General features: G+C 24.4%; 3 protein-coding genes across 4 annotated transcripts; all 3 read left to right on the top strand.

Annotated features, from left to right (window-relative positions):
* The first annotated feature begins 4,267 nt into the window (after positions 1-4,267).
* On the top strand, positions 4,268-7,016 carry LOC127072291 (odorant receptor 13a-like). Its single transcript, XM_051012592.1, has 6 exons — positions 4,268-4,511; positions 4,912-5,197; positions 6,023-6,122; positions 6,192-6,302; positions 6,413-6,568; positions 6,886-7,016. Exons 1-6 carry the CDS (start codon positions 4,268-4,270, stop codon positions 6,934-6,936), a joined length of 948 nt encoding a protein of 315 aa, XP_050868549.1. The 3' UTR covers positions 6,937-7,016.
* Positions 7,017-9,475: 2,459 nt separating this feature from the next.
* On the top strand, positions 9,476-16,923 carry LOC127072307 (odorant receptor 82a-like). Of its 2 annotated transcripts, none has more exons than XM_051012619.1 (7): positions 9,476-9,540; positions 11,255-11,702; positions 13,059-13,344; positions 14,021-14,120; positions 14,200-14,310; positions 15,289-15,444; positions 16,713-16,923. In XM_051012619.1, exons 1-7 carry the CDS (start codon positions 9,523-9,525, stop codon positions 16,818-16,820), a joined length of 1,227 nt encoding a protein of 408 aa, XP_050868576.1. In that variant the 5' UTR covers positions 9,476-9,522; the 3' UTR covers positions 16,821-16,923. The 2 variants fall into 2 exon arrangements, with proteins under 2 accessions (XP_050868576.1, XP_050868577.1); XM_051012620.1 differs by lacking the exon at positions 16,713-16,923 and adding an exon at positions 15,523-15,652.
* Positions 16,889-21,623, top strand: LOC127072311 (odorant receptor 82a-like). Its single transcript, XM_051012626.1, has 7 exons — positions 16,889-16,952; positions 17,694-18,141; positions 18,864-19,149; positions 19,885-19,984; positions 20,102-20,212; positions 21,260-21,415; positions 21,498-21,623. The coding sequence occupies exons 1-7, from the start codon at positions 16,935-16,937 to the stop codon at positions 21,546-21,548; spliced, it is 1,170 nt and encodes a 389-aa protein (XP_050868583.1). The 5' UTR covers positions 16,889-16,934; the 3' UTR covers positions 21,549-21,623.
* The last annotated feature ends 3,580 nt before the right edge of the window (positions 21,624-25,203 follow it).

The raw sequence follows: 25,203 nt of genomic DNA, 5'->3' as shown, positions 1-25,203 counted from the left end.
TGATAAGAGTTTATTTTTTTTTTGTTTTTTCTTCAATCCAGAGCACGTGCTTATGCGAAGCACTTTATCATTGCGGCTGGTACGAGCTGTCGACGATCGAAATGAAATCGATTTGCATATGCATGATGCACGCTAGGAAGTCACTGTTTGAAGTTTTGCGTTGTGTCCTTGAGTACTTTTACTAATGTGAGTCCTTATTGTTAATATTTTTGTGTCTTCTTCTTCTTTTTCTTTGCCACTTATCTGCTGGACGCAAGATTTTTTTTTCTTCAATTTTAAATCATTTTCTTACAAGCGGCATCTAGCTAATCGTTTTCTTTTTTTCTTTATTTTACTTTCTTTATTTCTTCTTGTCAGTTTTTTTTTTTAATTTATGTTTTGCTTTTCTTTAGAACTTTTTATTTTTGTTTATTTGTAATTGATTGCTTTTATTTTTTATCTTTTCAACATTTATCGTGATGACGTATTCTTATCTTTTGTTATATTTTCTGTCTATTACTAATTTTTTTTTATTTTTACAATGTTAATTATTGTCTTTTAATTTTTATAATGAAATATTATATCTCCTAGAACATTTTTTTGTTTTCTTTATTATTTTTCTGAATCTTCATTTTCAATTTTTATGCACTAGCACACAAAATACTATAAACTACGTATGGACATGTAAATGCCTATGTATATCTCTGATTTGACTCTTGCCTTTATATTTCAATATTAAAAAAAAAGTTTTCTATTGACAGTAACTTCAAGTTTTTTGTTTATATAATTATTGATGTTACAAAAATAATAATTTATAATTTGTTTAATATACATAATTTCTATTATATTTAGTTTTATATATATATATATGTATGTATCAAATAAATATTATATTTAAACTTAATTTTATTTTTATATACATAAATTTAATTTGAAAATCATTATAAATTAAACATTTTTTAATCTGAATGTAACATTATATATATAATGACTACGTTATTTTAATTTATATTACGTATATATCATTAATTTGCAAATTATAAATAACTATAATATAAATAAATATAAATATGAATGAATCTATATGTGTACGTGATCGCTGATATTGCATATGATTGTAAGTGCTACTTGTAACAAAAAAAATAAATAATTTAAACACTAAGTTTATTATCATCAATAATTATTAATAGATTATACATATTTAACGTAATGGATCTTTCGAGTAATATAACATTTTTGTTTTATATTTTCTGCCAGAATAAAATATAATTCACTTTGGTAAATACCCACTTCAGTAAATCCTCTTCGCACTTTGTAAGTAAACATTTTTGTCACATGAAAATAATTTTGTTTCACTTCCTACTTATAACGAAATTTAGTAACAATTTTTTTCAAAAGCAATTCCAATGATTTTCAACATTTTTATTCTAATAACATAGGTGCTTCACCATTGTTTTTGTAAACTTCATAACTATCAGTTAGAAGAGAACTGACAACAAGGAGACTAGTGGAAGGCTAGTATTCAACTACTTAACAACTTGGATACCCCTCTATTTTCTTTTTTTTTCTTTTTATTTCGTAGTAATAGTGAGCGTCGCCGTTTCTTTTTTTTTTGGGTCGAGAAATATTCACGAGGGCGTTTCGTAAAAACTTTCGACGGATATAGAGTCCGAAAAAAGGTACATTCTACTTACAGAAAAGGGTAGACAAAAATGATTAATGCAAAATACCGTCTGACAAGTGTTGATCAATTATTGTTGAGTCGACTGCGTTCGTTAGGAACTCACCCCTTCTCTTTTTTTTTCTTTTCTTGGCCAGTACCTTCGGTACGGATCGAAACGAACTCAAAAACTGTCTCGTTCTTTCTTTCTTCTATTTTTTTCTTTTTCGTTAGTCGCATGAATTATTCAACTGACCAATTTCAACCCCTTTCGTACACCCCTTTCGTAGTTTACGTCGGGAGTAGTTCGTGCTCGGGCAAGCAGTCTGTCGGTGACCTTCGAGCGAGCAAAATGGAAGGAACCAGAGAAGTATGGTGATGACGTTCTTTGATTTTCTCTTCCTTTATAATTAGTTGTCAGTTCCTTCGACGAGTGCAATGTTTTGTGATAATAATCGCTCCGAGTGAATTCATTTGGACTCTCAGGCAGAGAAAAATCATTGTGATGGTTTCAAATAATCGAAATCTTTTTTTCTTTTTGTATTTTTCTAACTCTTAAGATCTCGACGAAACATCGGGAATTTATTTTTAGAGTGCAATCAAATCTATCTTTGGTTTTGTTTTATTTCTAATTTCATCTTTTTAAATCATTTTGTTTAATCATCGTCATGATTTGAAAAATTCCTAATTTTTATTAGAAATTTTGTTGATTGCTACAGTGGTATTTCATGTGACTGTTAATTATCTTCTCCGAGAAGTCATGGTGTAATTATCTGTAATTAATTCAAGAATTAATTAATTTATGTGTCAAGTGATATTGAATAAAATAATTTTCTAATGATATGAATGAATGTGCGTGTGGTGCGATTCTTGTTAATAAGTTTCTTTTCTATTAGTAATTTATAAAAATGAAAACGTAACTAATTACTTTTTATTTTTATATTTTTATACTATAAGTAGAAATTACTATTTCGAATATCGGTGATTAGTTTAGTCCTTAATGATTCGGAAAACAAAAAAATGTAACACAAATTAATGTAAATTTTATGGCGATAATGATTTGTTATTACTATATTTGGATTTCGTTGTTACTTTTTGGTGCTAATAATTTTACATTTTTAATTTACTGACGTCATTGAATTATTTTAGCAACTAAGTTTATAGAGATAGTAGTATAATTTTATTTACTTATCACGCACGCAATAATTAATTTTTATAATAGAATTATTTTAATTGTATTAATTGCACTGTGGCTTTTGTGATGTGATATGAAAATACTGTGGCAGTCAATATATTAATTGTTAAATGTTAAAAAATTGATTTCTATATTATTATATACAAGCATAAATATATATTATATATTATATAATATATATTTGTGTGTGTGTGTATATCTCTTAACATGTTTTCTTTTAAAAATTTTTCATATTGTATAATTTAAATAAGAGATGATTTTTATCATCATGTGTATATACATATATATATATATATATATATATATATATATATTAATATTTTAGAAACACATATTTTTTTATATATATAAGCGTTTTTTCATATATAAATTTATTGACGTGTAAAGCAAAGATTTAATTTAACGAAAGTAATATTCTTTGGTTTCTTTTAAATGACTATTCTGAGTGAAATTTCATATCCCTATAGAAGATAATCAATTATTCAACGAAATACAGCGATATGTAATAATTTTATTTTTATTTCCATAATTTTATTTTTTATTATTGAATATAAAAAACATTCAATCGTTGTATATATCATTTTTTTCATTGTTTATTAATTTTAAAAATATGATTTTGAAAAAGCTTTCAATAATATATAAGCTATAATGTTGATCATTGGCATTACATAACTTTTTTATTTTTACTTTTACTTAAAAATATGTTACTCATATTTCATTAATCGTTTCTGTTTATTAATTTCGTTAGAACGTAATTTTATCATTTTTTGATGTATTACTTTTTAACATCTTTATTTCTTTATATTTATTTAAAAGTAAAAAAGAAATTAATAATATTTCACAAATAGTGGAATTTTATCAGTGATAGTATTAACGTAATTTTTAACCAATTATTATACAAAATGGCCAACACTTGAATCAATACTTCTTAAGGGATTTAAAAACGTCACCATAATTAAGTTGGCCAATAAGTAACAATCCAAAAGAAAAACATTATCCTCTAAAAGTCCAGGAAAGGAGTAATTGATTTTTGAAACGATTTAGATACTTTTTGTCTATATTGATATTAAAAATTTAAACATAGGATACAAGCTTATTGGCCAATCGAATGCTATTCTTTCGAAACATATTTTAGGTTCGTAATTTTACAAGCTAGGAATCATTTTGAACCTTCATTTTTGTACTATACTATTTAATCGAAATCATCGTTTCGCATTATTTTTTTCAAGGTTAAATATTTCACCAATACGAAGAAAGCGATTACGTGGAGCAAACGATTGCTTGGTTTTTCTGGAGTTTGGCCATTGGAAATTCGGGACTCGTTGTTCGTACCATTTCTATTTTACGGATGTCTTTACAGTTTTTTAGGACTTCTTGATCTGATCGATTACATCAAAGATTTTCATTACGTACTGACAAACATTATCGAGAACATGCTGATGGTTATGACACTGATGAAATTTGGAATGTGCCGAATGAAGTATCAGTCTTTGTCAACATTTTTGAAAGAAACGGAAAATGATTACACCATCGATAATTATAAAACCAAAGAGGAGAGACTGATTTTTATGAAATATAACAAATTTTCTTATATATTCATCATGGCAGCGTTACCATCGATGACCTTCATAATTCTTTTATATTATTTTAAAACTGTCATACCGGGTATAATTATGGGTATTACGATCATTTTTAACATTTTTATTATATCATTTTCTAAAAGAAATTTTAGATTTCCTTCTAACGAAATAATAGAGAAAAAGTATATATTTTTCTGACAAGAGTTATCTGGTTTCAAGGGAGATATATTATGGCATTTATTGTTCTCTATTTAATGAAAAATTTCAAGATTGTTTTCAAGGACAACTTTGTTTCTGCGAATAGGAACTTTCAAATTTTATAATGGCGATATATTTTACATAAAAAAGAACAAGTAACTTTTGTCTGAAACATTTTCTTATTTACTTTGAATTTATCGAGATATTTGAATAATGTTTGTCGTTTAAACAATATTTTTCAAAGCTGTCCTTTAGAAATAAATGAATAATTTTATTAAATCTATTATCTTTCAACGCAGTTATGACAAATTCTACATCGGTATATAAATTACCTTATAAAATAAAACCGTTATTGAAGCCATACGATGCAAAAAGTTATGTGTTTGGTTGCATACACGAATTTTTACGTATAACAATGGTCCTTTCCGCATACGTCGGAACTGATTGTTTATTGGCTTCTACCGGTTTTCATTTAACCGGCCAATTGGCTATTTTGAAGTGTAGAATGAAGGAAATTTTAAAGGATACCGATGGTTCTCGGCAAGGAATTCATAAAATGATTCTTCGACATCATCGTTTAATAAGGTGACGTTACTTCTTTAATTAAAGCGTTTAATTATTAAAGAAATATCTATTGATTGAATTTTTTTTCTCATTTCATACATTTCAAATAAGTAGAATATTATGAATTATAAGATGCTGCCTTTATGGATGTATTTTTGAGATCTGAATTTTTTGAAACTTTGTTTTTCTTTTGAGAAGTTTACTACAATTTGGTTAGGAAAAAATTATATTTGTTCTTTAGTAGAATTGTTTTTAACAATATTAATAATATTGTTTTAATAATATTGATTAATTAGGTTGTAAGCAATTTAATTGGAAGAAAAATTTCAATGATCATGGGTTTTGCTATAGACTTATGTGAAAGTGAAAGTCCAGATACAATTTCAACAACACCATATATGTTCTAATATTCTAAGTGGAATAAATATCTTTTAGTATTAATTAATATATATTCTTATTATAATTTTTTGTATGTATGAAAATATTTCTTTTTTATCTCAGTTCATTTCTCGTTTCTATTTTATCGCAAAATCTGAAATTCGAGATGATCGTTTTAACTCTTCAATTCATTTCTTCTGATTATTTTATATATACAATCGAACAAATTTTTATTTGAATATATTTTTTGAATAAAATGAATTATTAATGATTAATGATAATTGATTTTTCCGTAGAAAAATTCGAAATATCTATTTTATCCCTGAAAGATATTCTTTAGCAAAAGAAAAAGAAATAATTTTGTTATTAACATGCACTTATATTACTTTAGAATAGAACAAAATGTTTTTCTTTTGGTATAAAGATGTCATTATAAAAAATAATTTATCTTCCTCGTATCTGTTTCAGATTAGCTGCAATATTAGAAGACAGTTTTAACATCGTCATTTGTCAACAATTGTTAGGTACAACGATTCAAATTTGTATATCGAGCTATCAAATACTCTCCGTATGTAAATGCCACTCTACCTAAATTTTGCATCGTATATCGTCTAATAAATAATTTCTAATTTTGTAGAGTTTAGCGGTATTAGAAGGAATTGGTATATTAACGTTCGCTATATACGTTTTCGTTTTGTCGAGCACAATATTCACTTATTGTTACATCGGTGAATGTCTCATCGAGGAAGTAATTAATCGAATTCTTATAGAATTGCAATTCATTCTGTAATTTGATTCAATCGTTTATTGATACAATTTTGTCCCTGTTTTTTTTTTTCTTTTCTTTGTTTAATCCAGAGTACGAACTTGTGCGATGCGTTATATCATTGCGACTGGTACGAGCTATCGACGATCGATGTGAAATCCATTTATATTTGCATGATTCGTGCTAGAAAACCACTGCAATTGACTTGTGCGAAATTTTGCGTTGTGTCCTTGCGCACTTTTACCGATGTGAGTCGTTATTATTAATCTTTCTTTGTCTTCTCTTTTTGTTTTTTTTTTTTTTTATTATTCACATTATTACGTTAAATTTTTCTTCTCTTTATTTTCTAATTATTCTTTTTTAATTCTAATTATTCTTTTTACTTCATTAATTTTTTTTTTTAGACTTTAGTTTTGTTTTTCTCTCACATCAATTTTTTTTTTACAAATTATATTTCGTTGATTGTTTTTATTTATTTATCTCCTGAATTTTAAGATTGAATATTTTCGACAGTTCCAAAATTTCGAAGTTTAAATGATTTGTCGTATTTCTGTAAATTTTCTAGTTAATGAAGACATCGATGGCATACTTATCAGTATTGCGAACATTTATGTAAACTGATTTGTGAATTAGTCTGTAATAATTATTATTGGAGTATTATTACTAACATTTTGATAAAAATTTGAAACGTACCGCATGTGATAAATGTGCATAGCATGATGTTATTTAGATAAGTATTGATAAGATAAACATTATAGATGATATATTTGTTACTTATATGAATATATTTGTTCAATTATCATTTTTAGATTAACTTTTCATGTTTGTTACTTTATTGTCTTCTTTTTTAATTTTCTTTTTTAGATTAATAAAATAAAAATCATTATATATATATATATATATATATATATATATATATATAATTATATAGTGATTTCAAGATTTTTAATTTATAATAATTTTTAAATCAAATATGTATATATTTAAAATAAGAATCATATTTATATATAATGGATATTATATATATTGCACAAATTATTAATTATTACTTTTGTAATATTGATAATAATGTAAAAAATATATTTAGTTATTCTAAAGGAAAAAAAATTTTTTTTTTAATTTTGAAATATTATCATGAGATTTCAACCTGAGATACTTACATAAAACGTATCTATATCATCATTAACAATTTGACTATTTAGAAAAATATAATTTGATTTCTTTGATTGATACGTGTTCGGCACAATGATTATTATAATTTGCTTTTAATATGATAATATTAAACGGATTTTGCTAATTGAAATAAATTTGATGCATTCATTAGGAGATAGGTGCGTTCGTTTGCAAAATTTTATCAATTTTATAAAAATTAAATTATAACTGAATTGATAAAAATAATTAATGTTTCGATTCATTAGTAAATATGATTACTTCCAAATAAAAAATGAAAGACGATATTAAAGCTAACGATATTATTCTATCAAAGAGAAAAATAAAGGAAGGATAAAGAAAATACTATAGAATATTACGAAATATAATTTGTCCTATAATAATGTGTTAGGCTTAACAAACACATGGTAGATAATAATTATGGTCCTGATTCTAAATCAAATTAGTAAATTACACCTCTCTTCTTAATATATCATTTTTAATCTCAGTTTTTTTTTCAAATTGTCGACAGTGAACGAGATGGTTCGTAATCGTAATTTCGTATCATTATTGAGTCCAGCATGTACCTTATATTTTGATTTTGCGTTTCATTCTAAACACCGAACAACGGCCCGAAAATGTCCTAAGTAGAAGTCTCTAGGATATACAGATAAATCAAGAACATTCATTAGAAAATGGTTAGAACGTTACAAAGACACGAAAAGCAAGTCGATGATTAACCGGATCGTTGCACCTAAGCAAATATTCGTATAAAGCTTGTACGTAAATAAGTCTTATTGATTACATAAATAAGTCTATGTCGATAACAATCGTAAAAAATTTATTTTAAAAAAGGACCATCATTGTCGGTATCTGTTAAATATCTGCTAAACAATTATTTTTTTCCGAGAAAAATAAAGTTTGCATTTTACAGGAGGACAATGCACCGAAAGATCGGGACCAGAATTTGTACCGTCTGGAAAGTGATATTTGATTCATTAATCAATTGCACTAGCTATCGCAATTGTCTGATGCTAATTCATGTCAAAAAAAAAAAAATGTCTGGACGTTATAAAACACAATTATAAAACACAAAGACTTCATGGAAGACGAGTATTCAAACCATGAAGAATTAGAACAAAACCATGAATTAATTAGATAAATTCATCGGATTTGAGAAGCCTTTATCACACGAATTACACTGTCAACTTGATACAAGGTATACTTCAGTGGTGATAATCGATTATTGATGCTATTGTCGAATGGACTTCGCTATTGATTCAAATTACATTTCAGTTCAAAGCACAAAGAATGTATATATGTATCTCACAAATTTTATTACACCAATTTTTCTTGTTAATTAAATCGAACAAACACATTTCAATCGTACGGATTATGCAGCGTACGAATAACACTTTAGTAAAGATCACAATGAAACGACGAAAGAAAGATTGTTATAGCGTTACATGGTTTATCCGATACTATTCTTATGACGAACACCATAAAAAGAACATAACTTGGACTCTAACGAGGAAACAGGATATAACTTATTTTATAGGAGTAAGATCGATGGAAGCTTTTTATCGTTGTCATCCTAATACCCCAACGGAAAAGTTATTTCACGTGAAAGTTATCTTTGTAACAACGATGTCAACAACTTCTGTTCGAGCGAATAAACTGAGATAGAAAAAAGAAAAAAAAAGGAAGAGCAAAACATTGTACGAACGAGAGTTGTGGCAACGAAGTTTTTTTTTTTTTTTTTTTTTTATCAAAGTTTGCTAAATGTTTTCCCAGTACACCGGGTAAAGTTGGATAAATTTTTTATCTTTAAATAGTCAACCCCTGTATCAACGAGATACAGTTAACCGATCAATTTCCTAATATATTTTTTTTCTCCTCTAATGTCACGGACAAACTTTCATTTTTTTTCTCCTGCGTAAATACATTATTCAAATGTGCATTTTAAACTCTTTTTTCTATCAAAAGCGAGTTTACAACGGGGGTTGATCAACCGTTTTGCTCTCAGTCAGTTGTGAACCTTCGAAGGGATAATATGGAGACAAAATTGGAAGTAAGACGAATAATTTTTTTTCTTGTTTCACTATTATTTCTGTGCATTATATAATTTTGATGTCACAGGTATATATTGTTTATTTATTATTTATATTCTTTTTGTACATTTTTCTTTTTTTTCTTCTTTTTTTTTTAGTAATATGGTAGCATATTATTTATATATTGATTTTGTTACTAACAATACAATAATATAATGAAATGAATTTCATGAGAATTTCTTTTTCTTTACTTTTGATTTTAATAAATTGCGTTTTATTAAAATTGATCGTACTGATTTTGGAATTGTATTGTAATGATTGGTTTTTAGATTGTCATATTTATAGAATTTCTTTTCTTTTTTGAATTTATAAGTTTGATGATAATTTCGTTTATCTTGTGAATTTTTCTTTTTAGATTAAAGATCTAGATTATTCGTTCTTATTGTTAAAAAATTTTTTCTGATTATTATAATAATTAATGTATAAAATTGTTATAAAATTTCTTTCAATAATTTTTCTCTTTTATTTTTTTCTTTTTTTTAGGTTTGTGTAATAATATTGGTATTTTTACAGAATGTGATTTTATATATTCTATATGACATATCACTTATATGTCATTTATGTCATTTTTATGTCACTTAAAAATATAATGATAATATATTAACTATATATTTCGTTTCTTTCCTTTTTCTTTTAGTTGTTACTTTTATACAGATTGTTGAAATGAAAATTGAATGGAAAGAAAATATTTTATGTAAATAATTAAAATATTCTACTTCGTATTAATTATAAATGACTACGATATTTCTTTGTCATAGTGAAAATTTTTATCAGAAGAATGAATGAATGAATTTTTTTTTAATTTTATACTAGAAAAAAAACTAAACTTTTTTATGGATAACTTTTTTATTTTTCGAAATTATTTGACAACAAAAATGATAAATCGTATAATTGATAACATTTGTATATGTTTATGTCTTCTATATTAATTATATATATATATATATATATATATATAATATATAGTTAATTACTATACCTCATTATGATGTCAAAGTTATAAATTGTTTTTCTGCTTTCTGCTCTTTTTATTAATATAATTATTAATAAAATCTGAAAATTAAATATTATAATAAATTAATAAAAATGAATATACTTGTGTATATATATTATTCTTTAAAGAAGAAAAGAATTAAAATATTTAAAATTAAAATTGTTTATTATTATTATCAAAACTATCATTTTTATTGAGTCAATTATATTATTTTCATCATTTTGTATAATTTTATATTTTGATTAAGGCAAACGAGATTGGATAAATATATTTAATTTATAAATAATACATTTTATCTAATAAATTGATTAAAATTCTAAATATTTTCAGTAATATATCTATTAAACAAAAAAAATATTATATAATTCAAATGAAAAAGAAAAAAATATCTTTGTCTTTTAGTAAATTTTATATATTACAGTTATTTATTATAAATCTTAATAAATCTAATTTTTTTATATATTTATTATTATAAGTTATCCATTTTATCGTATTAACGAAATCATTAATACAACGATATATAATTTTTTTCTTAAATTATAGTTACAAAAAGAAAAGTTCCTTGTTTCATTTCTAATAATTTATTATATCTTTTTCAATTATTTATCAATTTATATATATACATATATATATATATATATATATATATATATATATTATATTTCTTTTTATTATTACAGGCAATCGATGTAACTGAAGCAATGAAGTCGTTACTATGGAACAAACAATTACTGAAATATGTTGGAATTTGGCCACTCGAGATATCTAATGCCCTTTTTTTCTTTTTTTTTATTTATTTAATCCTACATTGTTCATTGACATTTGCCGAATTGACACATCGTAAACACAGTCTGGGAGATGTCATGTCGATTTTCACCGAAAATATTTTACTTCTAATGACCCTAACTAAAATAACAACATGCTGGCTTAACAGAGAATCGTTAGGACATTTGCTCATCGAATTAGATGATAATTTCATCGTCCATAATTACAATACTCTCGAGAAGAGATTCATTTTCATGAAGTATACCAAATTGGCGAAATATTATTTTTTAATAGCGGTTACCTCGATGTCTGTTGCCGTTGGATTGTATTACGTAAATGAGATGATACCGAACGTTAAAATTGGTAATCGAATTTGTCGAATTTTTATTAAATATAATTTTATTAATTATGATTTAATCTATAAGTGTATGCATGCATGTATGTATGTATGTCTGTATAATGATTTATTATAAATTATGGGTATATTTGAATATTATTTTCGTTGAAAGCAAAAGAGGAATGGTTTTATGATTTTATATGACAAACATATTTTAATGATAAGAAATATAATCTACAACTTCCAGTAGTAACTGGCAATACAATTTTTTTTTTTTTTAACAAATTGAACTTTCAGAAGATATTTAGAACTTTAATCAATTTGTTGAATGAAATGTATATATTTATTTATAAATTAAATATATTTACAATTATATTAAAATTAATTTTCTTTAATCGTTGCATTAAATATTTATACATTATATATGTATATATGTATATGTATATATATATATATATATATATATATATATATATATATATATATATTGTATACGTACATATGTATACGTACATATAGCGTGTTCGTAATTCCATACATAATATATGTGTATGTATATATATATGTGTGCGTATATTTATTTATACATACATATATACATACATAGATATATAGATACACATATTTATATATATATACACTCAAGATATACATTTTTTAAAAGAATAAAAAATTAACTTGAGTCAATTAAAAATATTTATCATTATATTAGTTTTATTTTTCATCAATTGTTGAGTAAAATATTTATATATTATACATACATATATTTGTTAATATATACATATTTGTTTATATTCATTTTTAATGTTCATATTAAAAATATACATTTTATATACATATTTTTAAAAATCATTTTACAAAAATTTTATATAATATAAATGTGCAGACATACAGTTACATTATTTCTAAAAAGTACGAAAGATTTTTCATTTAAACAATTTGTTTAAATAAAAATATTATTGAATAATTATGTATCATATAATTATACATTATATAATTATAATTATATATTATATTGAAAAATTATATAAAATACTATAGAAAAAAAAGAAAGAAAATATAATTTTGCTTTAAAAATTAATATTAATTTATTAATATTATATAAAGTAGATTTAAATAAGGTAACATCTATAAATTAATATTAAGATCTAAGAAAAATGAAAAGTCAATGAAATATAGACTTTGAATAAATTGCCATTAAACTAATAAAAAAAGTTAATCAAAAATTATTTCATAAAACATATATACACACACACACACATATGTATATATACATTATATAAATTATATATATAATATTATAATATATAATTAATATATTATTTAAATACTATATAAATTATTACATGCATATATACATATATATTCTTCATTTTTTACAGCAATAGGAAATTCATCAACGGGCTATAAACTACCCTACAAAACACGAAATATCGTTGATATAAGTGATATGAGAGTCTACATTTGTCTCTGCCTTTATCAAACCTTAGTAGTACCCGTTATTACACTAGGTTACGTCGGATTCGATTGTTTGTTCACCAATCTTGCTTTTCATATTACCGCACAATTTGGAATTCTAAGTTACACGATCAAAGAAATTCTTGACGATCCTAACGATTTTCAATGTAATATGAAGAAACTTGTACTTCGACATTACAAATTGATAAGGTAAAACCAAGATGAAATTTCTTTAATTATAATTAAATATTTTTAATTTTTTTTCGGATGCAATGCAATAGAAATAAAAAAATGCAAACGATTTTGAAAGGGGATGTTTGATATAATGCAAGTTAGAAATTTTTAAAAAACACCAGAATATTTTTTAATAAAAAATTCTTTTTATTAGATTTCAATGGTGGAAATATCATGACGATTATGGTTTCTTTATTCGTTGTTAGTTTCCAAGGTGGTTGATCAAAATATCAAATTTGTTTTTTTTTTTCAAACAGAAACCAACATTTTTTTTATAACGTCGATATATACTACATGAAAAAAAGAAACATGTAATTTTTGTCTGAAATATTTTTTTTGATATCAAAATAAATACTTTGTCGATTAAAATGCATTAAAAAAAAATAAAATGCATTTAATTATCCAACAAAATACATATTGATATAAATAATAAATATCACATATCATTTTCAAGAAATATATTCCATTTTTTCTCTGTACGGTTTTAACGTGACAGTTCGTTCTGTACGAAGAAAAGGATATACCTGAACAAAGAATTATAACTTCAATACCAAATGTATATATAAATATTTTTTACTTTTTATTTATCATATTACATCTATCATCCTGTTATGTAAATGTCTAATATATTTTATTCGATATTTTTTTTTAGACAAGCAGAAACTTTGGAAGACAATTTTAATGTATTAATATTACAACAATTGATGGGAAGTACGTTCCAACTTTGTATATCTGGTTACAATACACTTTTGGTACGTATTACAATGTACGAATGTAACGAATGTCTTTGACGTATATTTTCTTTTTAATCTTTATAATTTTTTTTTTCAGGATTCAGTAAAGAAAGAAGGATTAACAGTGGTCATATTTTATTCGTATGCTTTTTGTGTAATGAGTACATTGTTTACTTATTGTTATATCGGCGAGTGTCTTATTCAAGAAGTAATTAAAATTAATTAACGAAATATAGAGTGTCTTATTTAATTTGATTATCAGTACAATTGTTTAATTGCTATTAGCAATATTTTAATTTCAAAGGAATTTTAAGTTCGTAAATTTTTTATTATAATTGATTTATTTTTGCTTTTATTTTACAAAAAAAGGAAAAAGAATCACTTTTACAAACAACGATTAATAAATTTGTGATATTTATTTTTAAGGTGAATGAAATTTAATTGAAAAAAATATAGATATATTTAGAATCCATCAATATTTTCCTTAATATTAATGATTATTAATAACTATTAGATACATCAACTGAAATCATTAATTAAATACTTCAAAATTTTTTATAAATTGATTAATCATTATTGAAATATTAAAGATAACATAAATTGAATTAAGTAACTAAATTGTTGTGTTAAGATTTTTATATATATCAGTTTTTATAAATAGGTGTCTCATATCACATTATCAACTAAACATCTAACAACTTTTGTTTGAAATATTAGTTTAAAAAAATATTTCCATCAGAGAAATGTAGCTATAACGTTTAAAATTGAGACACTCCATATATATCATTGTTCGAATTATTTATAATTTTTTAATTTAACGAATTTATTTCATATAAACTTATTTATTATAAATTAAAAAAACAAAATTATTCTTTAGCAATCAACAAAATTTCAATTACATTTCAAAACATAATAAAATATTCTATATTATGTTTAGATTAATATTTACGAAAAAAATTATTTCTTCTTTTTTTTGTGGAATTTTTAAAATGTTGCTTTACGATATACAATATCAGAAATATTTCTTTTTGGCCAAGTTTATAAAAAAATATTTACGACTTATAGTAGTAAATCCTTAATACTTCAAAACAAAACAAGTTGATTGCGATCAAATTCGATAGGACACTCTGTAATATATCAATCTCTACATGTCCACTAGCTATTGAAATTATTTCAAAAAATTTAGAGTTCGAGTCTGAGTACCGCATTTTATCGTTACGAGTGGTATAATGTGTCACCGCTCAACTTAAAAATGGTAAAAATTTGCATGTTGCGAATGAGGAAACCACAGCAACTAACTTCCGGTAAATTTTTCGTTCTATCATTGGCCTCCTTTACCGACGTAAGTATATAAAAAAAATATTTACAATTTATATTTAAATTAACATAATAATGTGTTTAACATTAACCTATTTTATAGATTCTCAAAACTACGATGGGATATCTATCATTACTACGAACACTTATATGAAAAATTTCTGTTTATCCTATCGATACATTTATTACTAAGTTCACTTTTATTTTTCATAATAATTAAATATCTTTCTAAAGCAACTGATACTCTTTTTAATAATAAAAAAAAAGAAAAGAAATACAGTTTCTATTCCGTATTGTTTTTATACGTTTCCTTTTTTGTTTTTTTTTTTTTTTTATAAAATCAATGTCTTTTAAAAATTAATGTGCGTTGTTTAATCATAAAAAAATTTTTTGAATTTTATATCACTCGCGAAATCTTAATCGAAAATCCTATCGTGTATACTATGCTAAATATAATATATGTATATATATATATATATATATATATATATATATATATATATAATATATATGTATATTATATAAACGTATATATTTTTATTATATTATATAATATTAATATGAAAATATATTACAACAATAATAAAAATTATTCTACTTACTAAATATTCAATGAATAAATTAGATATGTGACTGAACATGTCGACGAATAATATTGACAATCCTTGTATTGATTTTTCCGCTCCAATTCGAACATGGGGACACCGATTTCTTATTGTCGATAATTGATTAAAAACTTGAAGTATTATGTATCGTAGAATAAAGTTTACCAGAAAGTTATGGCAGTTGATAGATGTATAGAAGGAGACACTTATGGAAATGTACGGATATTTTCAAATTAGTTCACATCAGAACTTTTCTTATCAATTAATTCGAACGAACACGTTTCTATCATACATATCGTGGAGCGTATAACTAACTTTTGTAATGAACACAATGAAACGAGAAAAAGAAGATTGATTCAGTGTCTCTGTATACGATACTATCTTTATGACGAGCACTATAAAAGAAAAAACTTTGTAGCAAACGAGGAAACAGGATATAACTTATTAGAAAGGGAGATAAACTCGGTGGAAGCCCTTTATCGTCCTCACCCTAATACCCCAACAGAAAAGTTACTTCACGTGAAACTTTCTTTTGTAACGACAGTATCAATAACCCCTATGCGAGCGTAGAAAATAAAAAAAGGAAGTGAAAGTGTTTAGTTGTAGCAGTAAAGTTTTTTCTTATCAAGCACTTGCTAAACGTTTTCCGAGCATATCAGACAAAATTGAATAAATATTTTATTTTCAGATTGTCAACCCCTGTATCAGCGAAAAACAGTTAACAGATCAATTCCATAATATCTATTTTTCTCGTCTAATGTCACGGAAAAACTTTCATTTTTCTTCTACTTCGTAAATATATTATTCAAACGTGCATTTTTAACTCTTTTTTTTTTTCAAACACGAGTTTACAACGGAGGTTGTTCGATCTTTTTGCTCTCAGTCAGTTGTGAACCTTCAAAGGGATAACATGGAGACAAAAATGGAAGTAAGACGGATAATAGTTTTTTCGTTACTGTTACTTTTGTACAATATGTAATTTTGACATCGCACGTGTATATTGTTCTTATATTATTTAATCTTTTTTGTATTCAATTTTCTCTTTTCTTCTTTTGCTAGCTTGTTACTATTATATAGATTTTATTATTAATATGATGACATTCAAACGAAATTAATCTAATAACAATCTTTTTTCTTTTCTTTTCGATTTAATAAATTATATTTAATTAGGATTGATCTTATTGATTTGGGTATCGAGTTGAAATAGTTTCTGTAGAATCTGTTGATCAACACATTTATACATTTTTTTTTGTGTAAACAATAAATTTATTTATGTCATTTATCTTTTATTTCATAAAGTGAAAATTAAAAATTTATTTTCATACTGCAAATCTAGATTACTTGATTTCTTTTTTATATTTTTATATGTAAAAAATTTCTTTTTATAATAGCGAAGGTAAATAACACAATAATTATAAATGTTCTTATAATGATTTTTCTCTGTGATTTTATTTTCTTATTTCGTTTATTATTAATTTAGGAATTTTTCTATTTCTAATAATTCATTATATCATTTCTAATTATTTATTGATATTTATCTACACACACACACACACACACGCGCGCGCGCACACACACAAAATTGTTGTTGTTGTTATTATCGTTATTATTATTATTATTATCGTTATTATTATCATCATTATTATTATTACTATTATTATTATTACAGGCAAGAGACATAACCGAAGCAATGAAGTCGTTAGTATGGAACAAATATTTGCTGAAATATATTGGACTTTGGCCACTTGAGATTTCTTATGCACACTTTCTCTTTTATTTCTCCTATCTTTTCTTACATAATGCCATGACAATTTCTGAATTGAGAAATAGTAAACACGATTTCGAAGCTAACATGCAATTTTTTACCGAAAACGTATTGCATCTAATGGTGCTAACGAAAGTAGCGGTATGCTGGGTAAACAGACATACATTAGGACGCTTGCTCGCAGAAGTAGAAAATAATTTCGTCGTCGACACTTACAATACGTTTGAGAAGAAATTCATTTTCATGAAATATAGCAGATTGGCGAAATATTATTTGATAGCAGCGGTAACCACGATGATTTGTACTACTGTATGTTATTACATTCATGCGTTGCTGCCAAACGTGGAAATGGGTAATCGTTCTATCAAGTTTATGCAAGTGATAATTTTATTAATTCATATTTTATTCATTTTTGTGCGTATAAAGATTGATTACAAAATTATGAACCCTATTGATTATTTTCTTTTGTTAGGGGCGAAAAGAAAAACGAATTTATAGAAACATAGTAAGAAAACATTCATGTTTTCACTTGAAAAATATATTCTAATAATGCGAAATAATATGTCAGATTTCTGGTTTAAATCTGAAATTTAATGACTCTTTAGTATTTTTATTTTGGAATATCGTATTTTGTTAACTTTTGTTTGTAATTATTTATTTCGATGGTTTAATCTATTATTATTTAAATTAATCGATTTATTGCCAATGTTCAAACAATCTTAATATTTAATGAAAAAATGAAAAAAGAACGTGCAAACAATTCTAGAATAAATATGGCTATTAACTTACTATGGCTTTTAGTTTAAAAAAAAATATCTTTAAAATTAATTTATAATAATGACAGCTTAATTAATTCGATGAATTAGTTCGAAGTGTTCAATATTTTATATTACTCAGAATCCTTATGCTCTAATTATAATTATTGCCCGAAATTCATCTAAATTTTATTTTCTAAACGCAGTATCTAAAATTCATATACATACATATATAAATTATATATGTTATATATCAATTATTTTATTTCAATTTAATATAAATTAAATATATTTTCATCATATATTTTATTCGTTACAGCGATATTAAATTCGTCATTGGGTTACAAACCACCGTACAAAACAGATACCTTTGTCGATATACATGACATTAGGATCTATATTTGTCTTTGCATTTATCAGGTATTCTTAGTACCGACTATTATACTCGGTTATGTAGGATTCGATTGTTTGTTCGCCAATCTCGCATTTCATATTACCGCACAATTTGGAGTACTCAGTTGTATGCTCAGAGAAATTCTCGACGACTCTAATGGTTTTCGATGTAATATAAAGGAACTTGTACTTCGACATTATAAATTGATAAGGTAATTTTCTTAAATATAATACAAATTTTGCTTTTCAAATCCAATGCAATACAATGATTGCAATGTAAATCATATTATTTTTGAATAAAACATTCTTCGAACGTGTATTATTCGATTTCGACGGTAAAAATTATTATTTCGTGGCAATTATGGTTTCTCTATTTGTTGTAAATTTCCAAAGACGTATTTCAAAGAGTCACTTTTGTTTTCTTTTTTAAACAGTAACTAACATTTTTCTTTATAACGTCGACATATACCACGTGAAAAAAAGAACAATTTTAAATAAAAAAAGGAATAATTTTTGTCTATATTTTCTAAAAATTTTTTTCAAGATCAAAATAAATACTTTGACTATTAAAATGTATTTAAAAAGGAAACGAAATGCATTTGATGATTCAACAAAATATATATATATATATATATATATATATATATATTAATATATATATTAATATAAATAATTAAAGTTATATATTATTTACAAGAAATATATTCCATTTCTTCTTTGCAGTGTTTTAGTGTGACAGTTCATTCTGTAGAAAGAAATTCAAAAAAATTTAACTTTTTTAATTATACCAAAAAATATTAATCAAAAAATTATAATCTCAATAACAAATGTATTTTAATATTTTTAAATATTAATATGAATATTTTTATATTTTTTTTTTTGTCATTATTATATCTATCATCAGTTACGTAAGTATTTTATATATTATATTCGAAATTTTTTGTTAGACAAGCAAAAATTTTGGAGGATAAATATAATGTAATAATATTCCAACAATTGATGGGATCAACCTTTCAACTTTGCGCATCTGGTTACAATACACTTGTAGTACGTATTACACGTAATATATTAATGTGATGCAATTGATATGTTAATGTAATTAAAAAGAGTAACATTTCTGAAGTTTGTTTTCTCTTTTTTTTAATATTTATAATTTTTTTTCAGGGTTCAGTGAACAGTCAAACATTAACGGTGATGGTATTCAATTTTTATGCTTCGAACACATTATGTACATTATTTACTTATTGTTACATCGGCGAGTGTCTTATTCAGGAAGTAATTGAAATTAATTGATAAGGTACAGAGTGACTTATTTAATTTGATCATCAGTAAACTCGTTTAGTTGCTCTTAACAATATTTTAATTTCTTATAAATATTCATTCACAAATTTATTATTGCAATTAATTTATTTCCATTTGATTTCACAAAAGAAAAACAAAATAAAAGAATTACTTTTACTAACAAAAACGTTTACTAATAAATCTGTAATTTTTTTTTTGAAGATGAATGAAATTTAATTATTGAAAAAAATATTTATTATATTTAAAAATATTCAATATTTCGCTTCGTCTTAATAATTAATATTAATTTGTTTGATACATTAAATAATATTATTTATTAAATATTTTGAATATGAGATTTGTTATATTAAATAAATTTATTAATCATTCCTAAAATATTAAGTATGACATAAATTAAATTAAATGACTAAATTAATTTGTTAATATATACTCATTAATATATTTCTGCACACGGTGCTCGATTTTAACAAAATTACATTTCCTTCTCAAAAGCTAGAAAATTTTATTTCTAGAAAATATTATATATATATATATATATGGATCTATAAAAATATTTGAAATAAAATTTTCTAGCTTTTGAGAAGGAAATGTAATTTATATATATATATATATATATATCCATTTTGATCGAAGATATATAGTTATACCCTTCAGGATTGAGACTTTAAATATTAATGATTTAATATTAATTTATTTCATTAAAATTTATTTACCATAAATCAAAAAAAAATAAATTAATTTTTATAAACAATAGTCTATTTTCTTCTGTTTTCTTTCTCGAATTTTCAAAATGTTACTTTATAATATATAACAACAAAAATATTTTTTTTCGAGCAGATCAGAAACTTAGCTCGAATCATATCTGATTTGTATTTATTAAAAAATATTTACAACCTATAGGAGTAAATTCTTAATATTTGAAAATAAAACCAGTTGATTGCGATCAAATTCGATATGACACTCTGTAATATATTGATCTCTCGATATTTATTAGCCATTGATATTATTTAAAAAATTTAGAGTTTGAGCCTGAATACAGCAATTTATCGTTACGAGTGGTATAACGTGTCACCGATCAATTTAAAAATGGTAAACATTTGCATGTTACGAATGAAAAAACCAGAACAACTTACTTCCGGTAAATTCTTCGTTCTATCATTGGCCTCCTTTACCGACGTAAGTATTTACAAAAAAAATAAATCTAAAATTTACGTGTAAATTAATATTACAATATGTTACTCGTTAAACTGTTTTATAGATTATCAAAACGACTATGGGATATCTCTCATTAGTACGAACATTTATGTGAAGAATTTCTTTTTCTCCATTTATTACTAAGGTCACATATTTTTCGTAATAATTAAATGTCTTTCTAAATCAACTGATTCTCTTTATAATAATATAACAAGAGATTCATATATATGTATATACATACACACATATGATTCAATTTATTTATGAAGTTTTCTTTTATTAACCTTGATTTGCTTTTGAATTATTGTTAAACAAATACGAAAGTTTCCATACAAGGATGTACCAAGCGAAATAGATTTTTTCCTATATTTTTTGAAATTGTATAATTTCATGAATATTCAATGAAAATTTTAGGTAATAGAGTACTTCAAAATGGCGGAGTTTCATCATCATAATTTTTCATTTCCGTTCTCAATTGTTTTTGCATGTTGCTAATGAAAAATCTAAAACAACATGCTTCTGGTAAATTTTACGTTCCATTATTGGCTTTTCGCGATGTAAGTATACAAAAATAAAAAATGTATAACTTATGTTTAAATTAACATTAGAAGATGTTACTCGTTAATCTGTTTTATAGACTCCCAAAACTACGATGGAATATTTATCAATAATATAAACATTCTTATGAAGATTTCTTTTTATTCTTTTTTGATCTACTTTCTAAAGAAAACACTATTATTTTTCATAATAATTAAATACCTAAGTCAATTTTAACAAAAGGAAGTCAATCTCCATAATAAAAAGAAAAAAAAAGTTTCCATTCTACATATCCATTCGTTCATATTTTTTTTCTTCGTTACTTCGTTTTTTTTCGCGAATTCTATATAAATTAATGTGCGTTGTTTAATCAAATTAATATATAGTTATTAATTAATTACTATAATTAATTAATATGTTATAATAATAATTATAATAATTAATATAATAATTAATTTAATATTATATATACACAAAGAGGACATAATATTACATATAATATATAATTAATAATAATTATTTAATTATAATTAATATAAAACTAATAATTATAATTAATTAATAAAAATTTTTTGTATCCATTACAGTCATGAAATCTTAAGTGAAAATTCTTTCCTAATGTATATTATGCTAAATATAATATATGTATATATATATGTGTATATAAATATTATAAACATATACATTTTTATTTTATTATATAATATTAATATAATAATATATTACATATAATAGATATAATAAAAAATTATTCTACTTACTACATATTCAACGAATAAGCTTTATATACGACTGAACATGTCGATGAATAATGTTGATAGTCCTTGTATTGATTTTTCTGCTCCAATTCGAATATGGGAATCCGATCTCTTATTGTCGATAATTGATCGCAAACTTGAAGTATTACGGTGAATATAATGCACGTAGTTATCGTAGAATAAAGTTCACCACAAAGTTATGGTAATTGATAGATGTATAGAAGGAGACACTTATGGACGTCGGAAATGTAAGGATATTTTCAAATTTATTCACATCAAAACTTTTTTGATCAATTAATTCGAAAGAACACGTTTCTATCTTACATATCGTGGAACGTATAACTAAAACTTCTGTAATGAACACAATGAAACGAAGAAAAGAAAATTGTTACAGCGTCTCTTAGTGCATACGATACAATCCTTATGACGTGCACCACAAAAGAAAAAACAATGTATTAACGGGGAAACAGTATATAACTTATTAGAGTGGGGGATAAACTCGGTAGAAGCTCTTTATCGTCGTCACCCTAATACCCCAACAGAAAAGTTACTTCACGTGAAACTTTCTTTCACAACGACGATATCAGCAACCCCTATATGAGAGAATAAGTCAACGTAGAAAAAAGAAAAAAAGAGGAAGGAAAAACGTTCTGAGAACAAAAGTTGTAGCAGTAAATTTTTTTTTTTTTATCAAAGTAGTTGCTAAATGTTTTCCGAGTATATCGGATAAAGTTGAATAAATATTATATCCTTTGATTGTCAATCCCTCTATCATCGACGTACATTTAACCGATCAATTCTCTAAAACGTTTCTTTCCCTTCCAATATCGCGAATAAACGTTCTTCATTTTTTTTCCTGGGTAACTATAATATTCAAACGTGCATTTCTAACTCTTTTCTTTTTATCAAAGGCGAGTTTACAACGGGGGTTGATCAATCGTTTTGCTCTCAGTCAGTTGTGAACCTTCGAAGAGATAATATGGAGACAAAAATGAAAGTAAGACGGATAATATTTTTTCTCGTTACACTTTTACTTCTGTGCAGTATGTAATTTTGACATCGCACGTGCATATTGTTTTTATATTATTTAATCTTTTTTTGTATTCAATTTTCTTTTTTCTTCTTTTCCCTAGTAGTTAGCTTATTACTATTATATAGATTTTATTATTAATATGATGACATTCGATTGAAACTAACGTAATAACAGTATTTCTTCTTTTCTGTTGGATTTAATAAATTATATTTAATTGATCTTATTAATTGGAGCATTTAATTGTAATAGCTTCTCTGTTGACCACCATAGTTAAGCATTTTTTTTTTCTATAAATCAAATTTGTTTACGATATATTTGTTTCATTTGACAAAGTGGAAACGAAATTTATTTTAAAATTTAATATCTAAGTTCGTTGGTCACTTGTTTATTTTTCTTAAATTAAAAAAATTGCTTTTTATAATAATGAAGATGAGTAACACAAAATGGTTTGTAAAAGTTTCTACAATAATTTTCCTTTTTGATATTTCCTTCCCATTGCATTTGTTACTTATTTAGAAAGTTCGCTGTTCTATTAATAATAATTTATTATATATTTTCAATTATCTATATCATTATTATTACAGGCAATAGATGCAACCGAAGCAATGAAGTCGTTATTATGGAACAGACAATTGCTGAAATACCTTGGAGTTTGGCCACTCGAGATTTCTCATGCACTTTTTTTTTTCTCTTTTCTTTATCTCTTCGTGCATTGTTCATTGACATTTGCCGAATTGACATATGGTAAACACGATTTCGAAGTTAACATGGCAATTTTGAACGAGAACACATTGTTTCTAATGACCTTATCGAAAATAACGATGTGCTGGATACACAGACAATCATTAAAACGTTTGCTTGTTGAAATACAAAATAATTTCATCGTCGACAAGTATAATACGTTTGAGACGAGATTCATTTTCATGAAATATACCAAATTGGCGAAATATTATTTATTTGTAGCAGTTACCTCGATGGCTTTAGCTACTACATTTTATTATATCCAGGAGTTGATCCCTAACGTAAAAATGGGTAATCGTTCTATCAAATTTGTGCAAATGATAATTTTAGTAATTAATATTTTATTTATTTTTATGATTGATTACATACGGAGATTATGTATATACATTACGTTTACAGATTGATTACAAAATTATGAACTTTCTTGAATATCTCCTTTGTTAGGAGAAAAGAAAAAAAAATTTATAGAAATACATTAAGCAAACTTTCACGTTTTCATGTGAAAACTGTATTCTAATAATGCGAAATAATATGTCCGACTTCTGCTTGAAATCGGAAGATTAATAACTTTTTAGTATTTTTCTTTTGGAATATCGTACTTTGTTAACTTTTTATTAATTATTTATTCCAATAGTTTAATATATTATCATTTAAATTAATCGATTTCTTTTAAATGTAAACAATCTTAATATTCGATAAAA

The sequence above is a fragment of the Vespula vulgaris genome, chromosome 25, assembly GCF_905475345.1.
Source record: "Vespula vulgaris chromosome 25, iyVesVulg1.1, whole genome shotgun sequence".
Lineage (NCBI taxonomy): Eukaryota > Metazoa > Arthropoda > Insecta > Hymenoptera > Vespidae > Vespula > Vespula vulgaris.
Note: the sequence above shows the minus strand (reverse complement) of the source record. Positions and strands in the feature narration are given on the sequence as shown.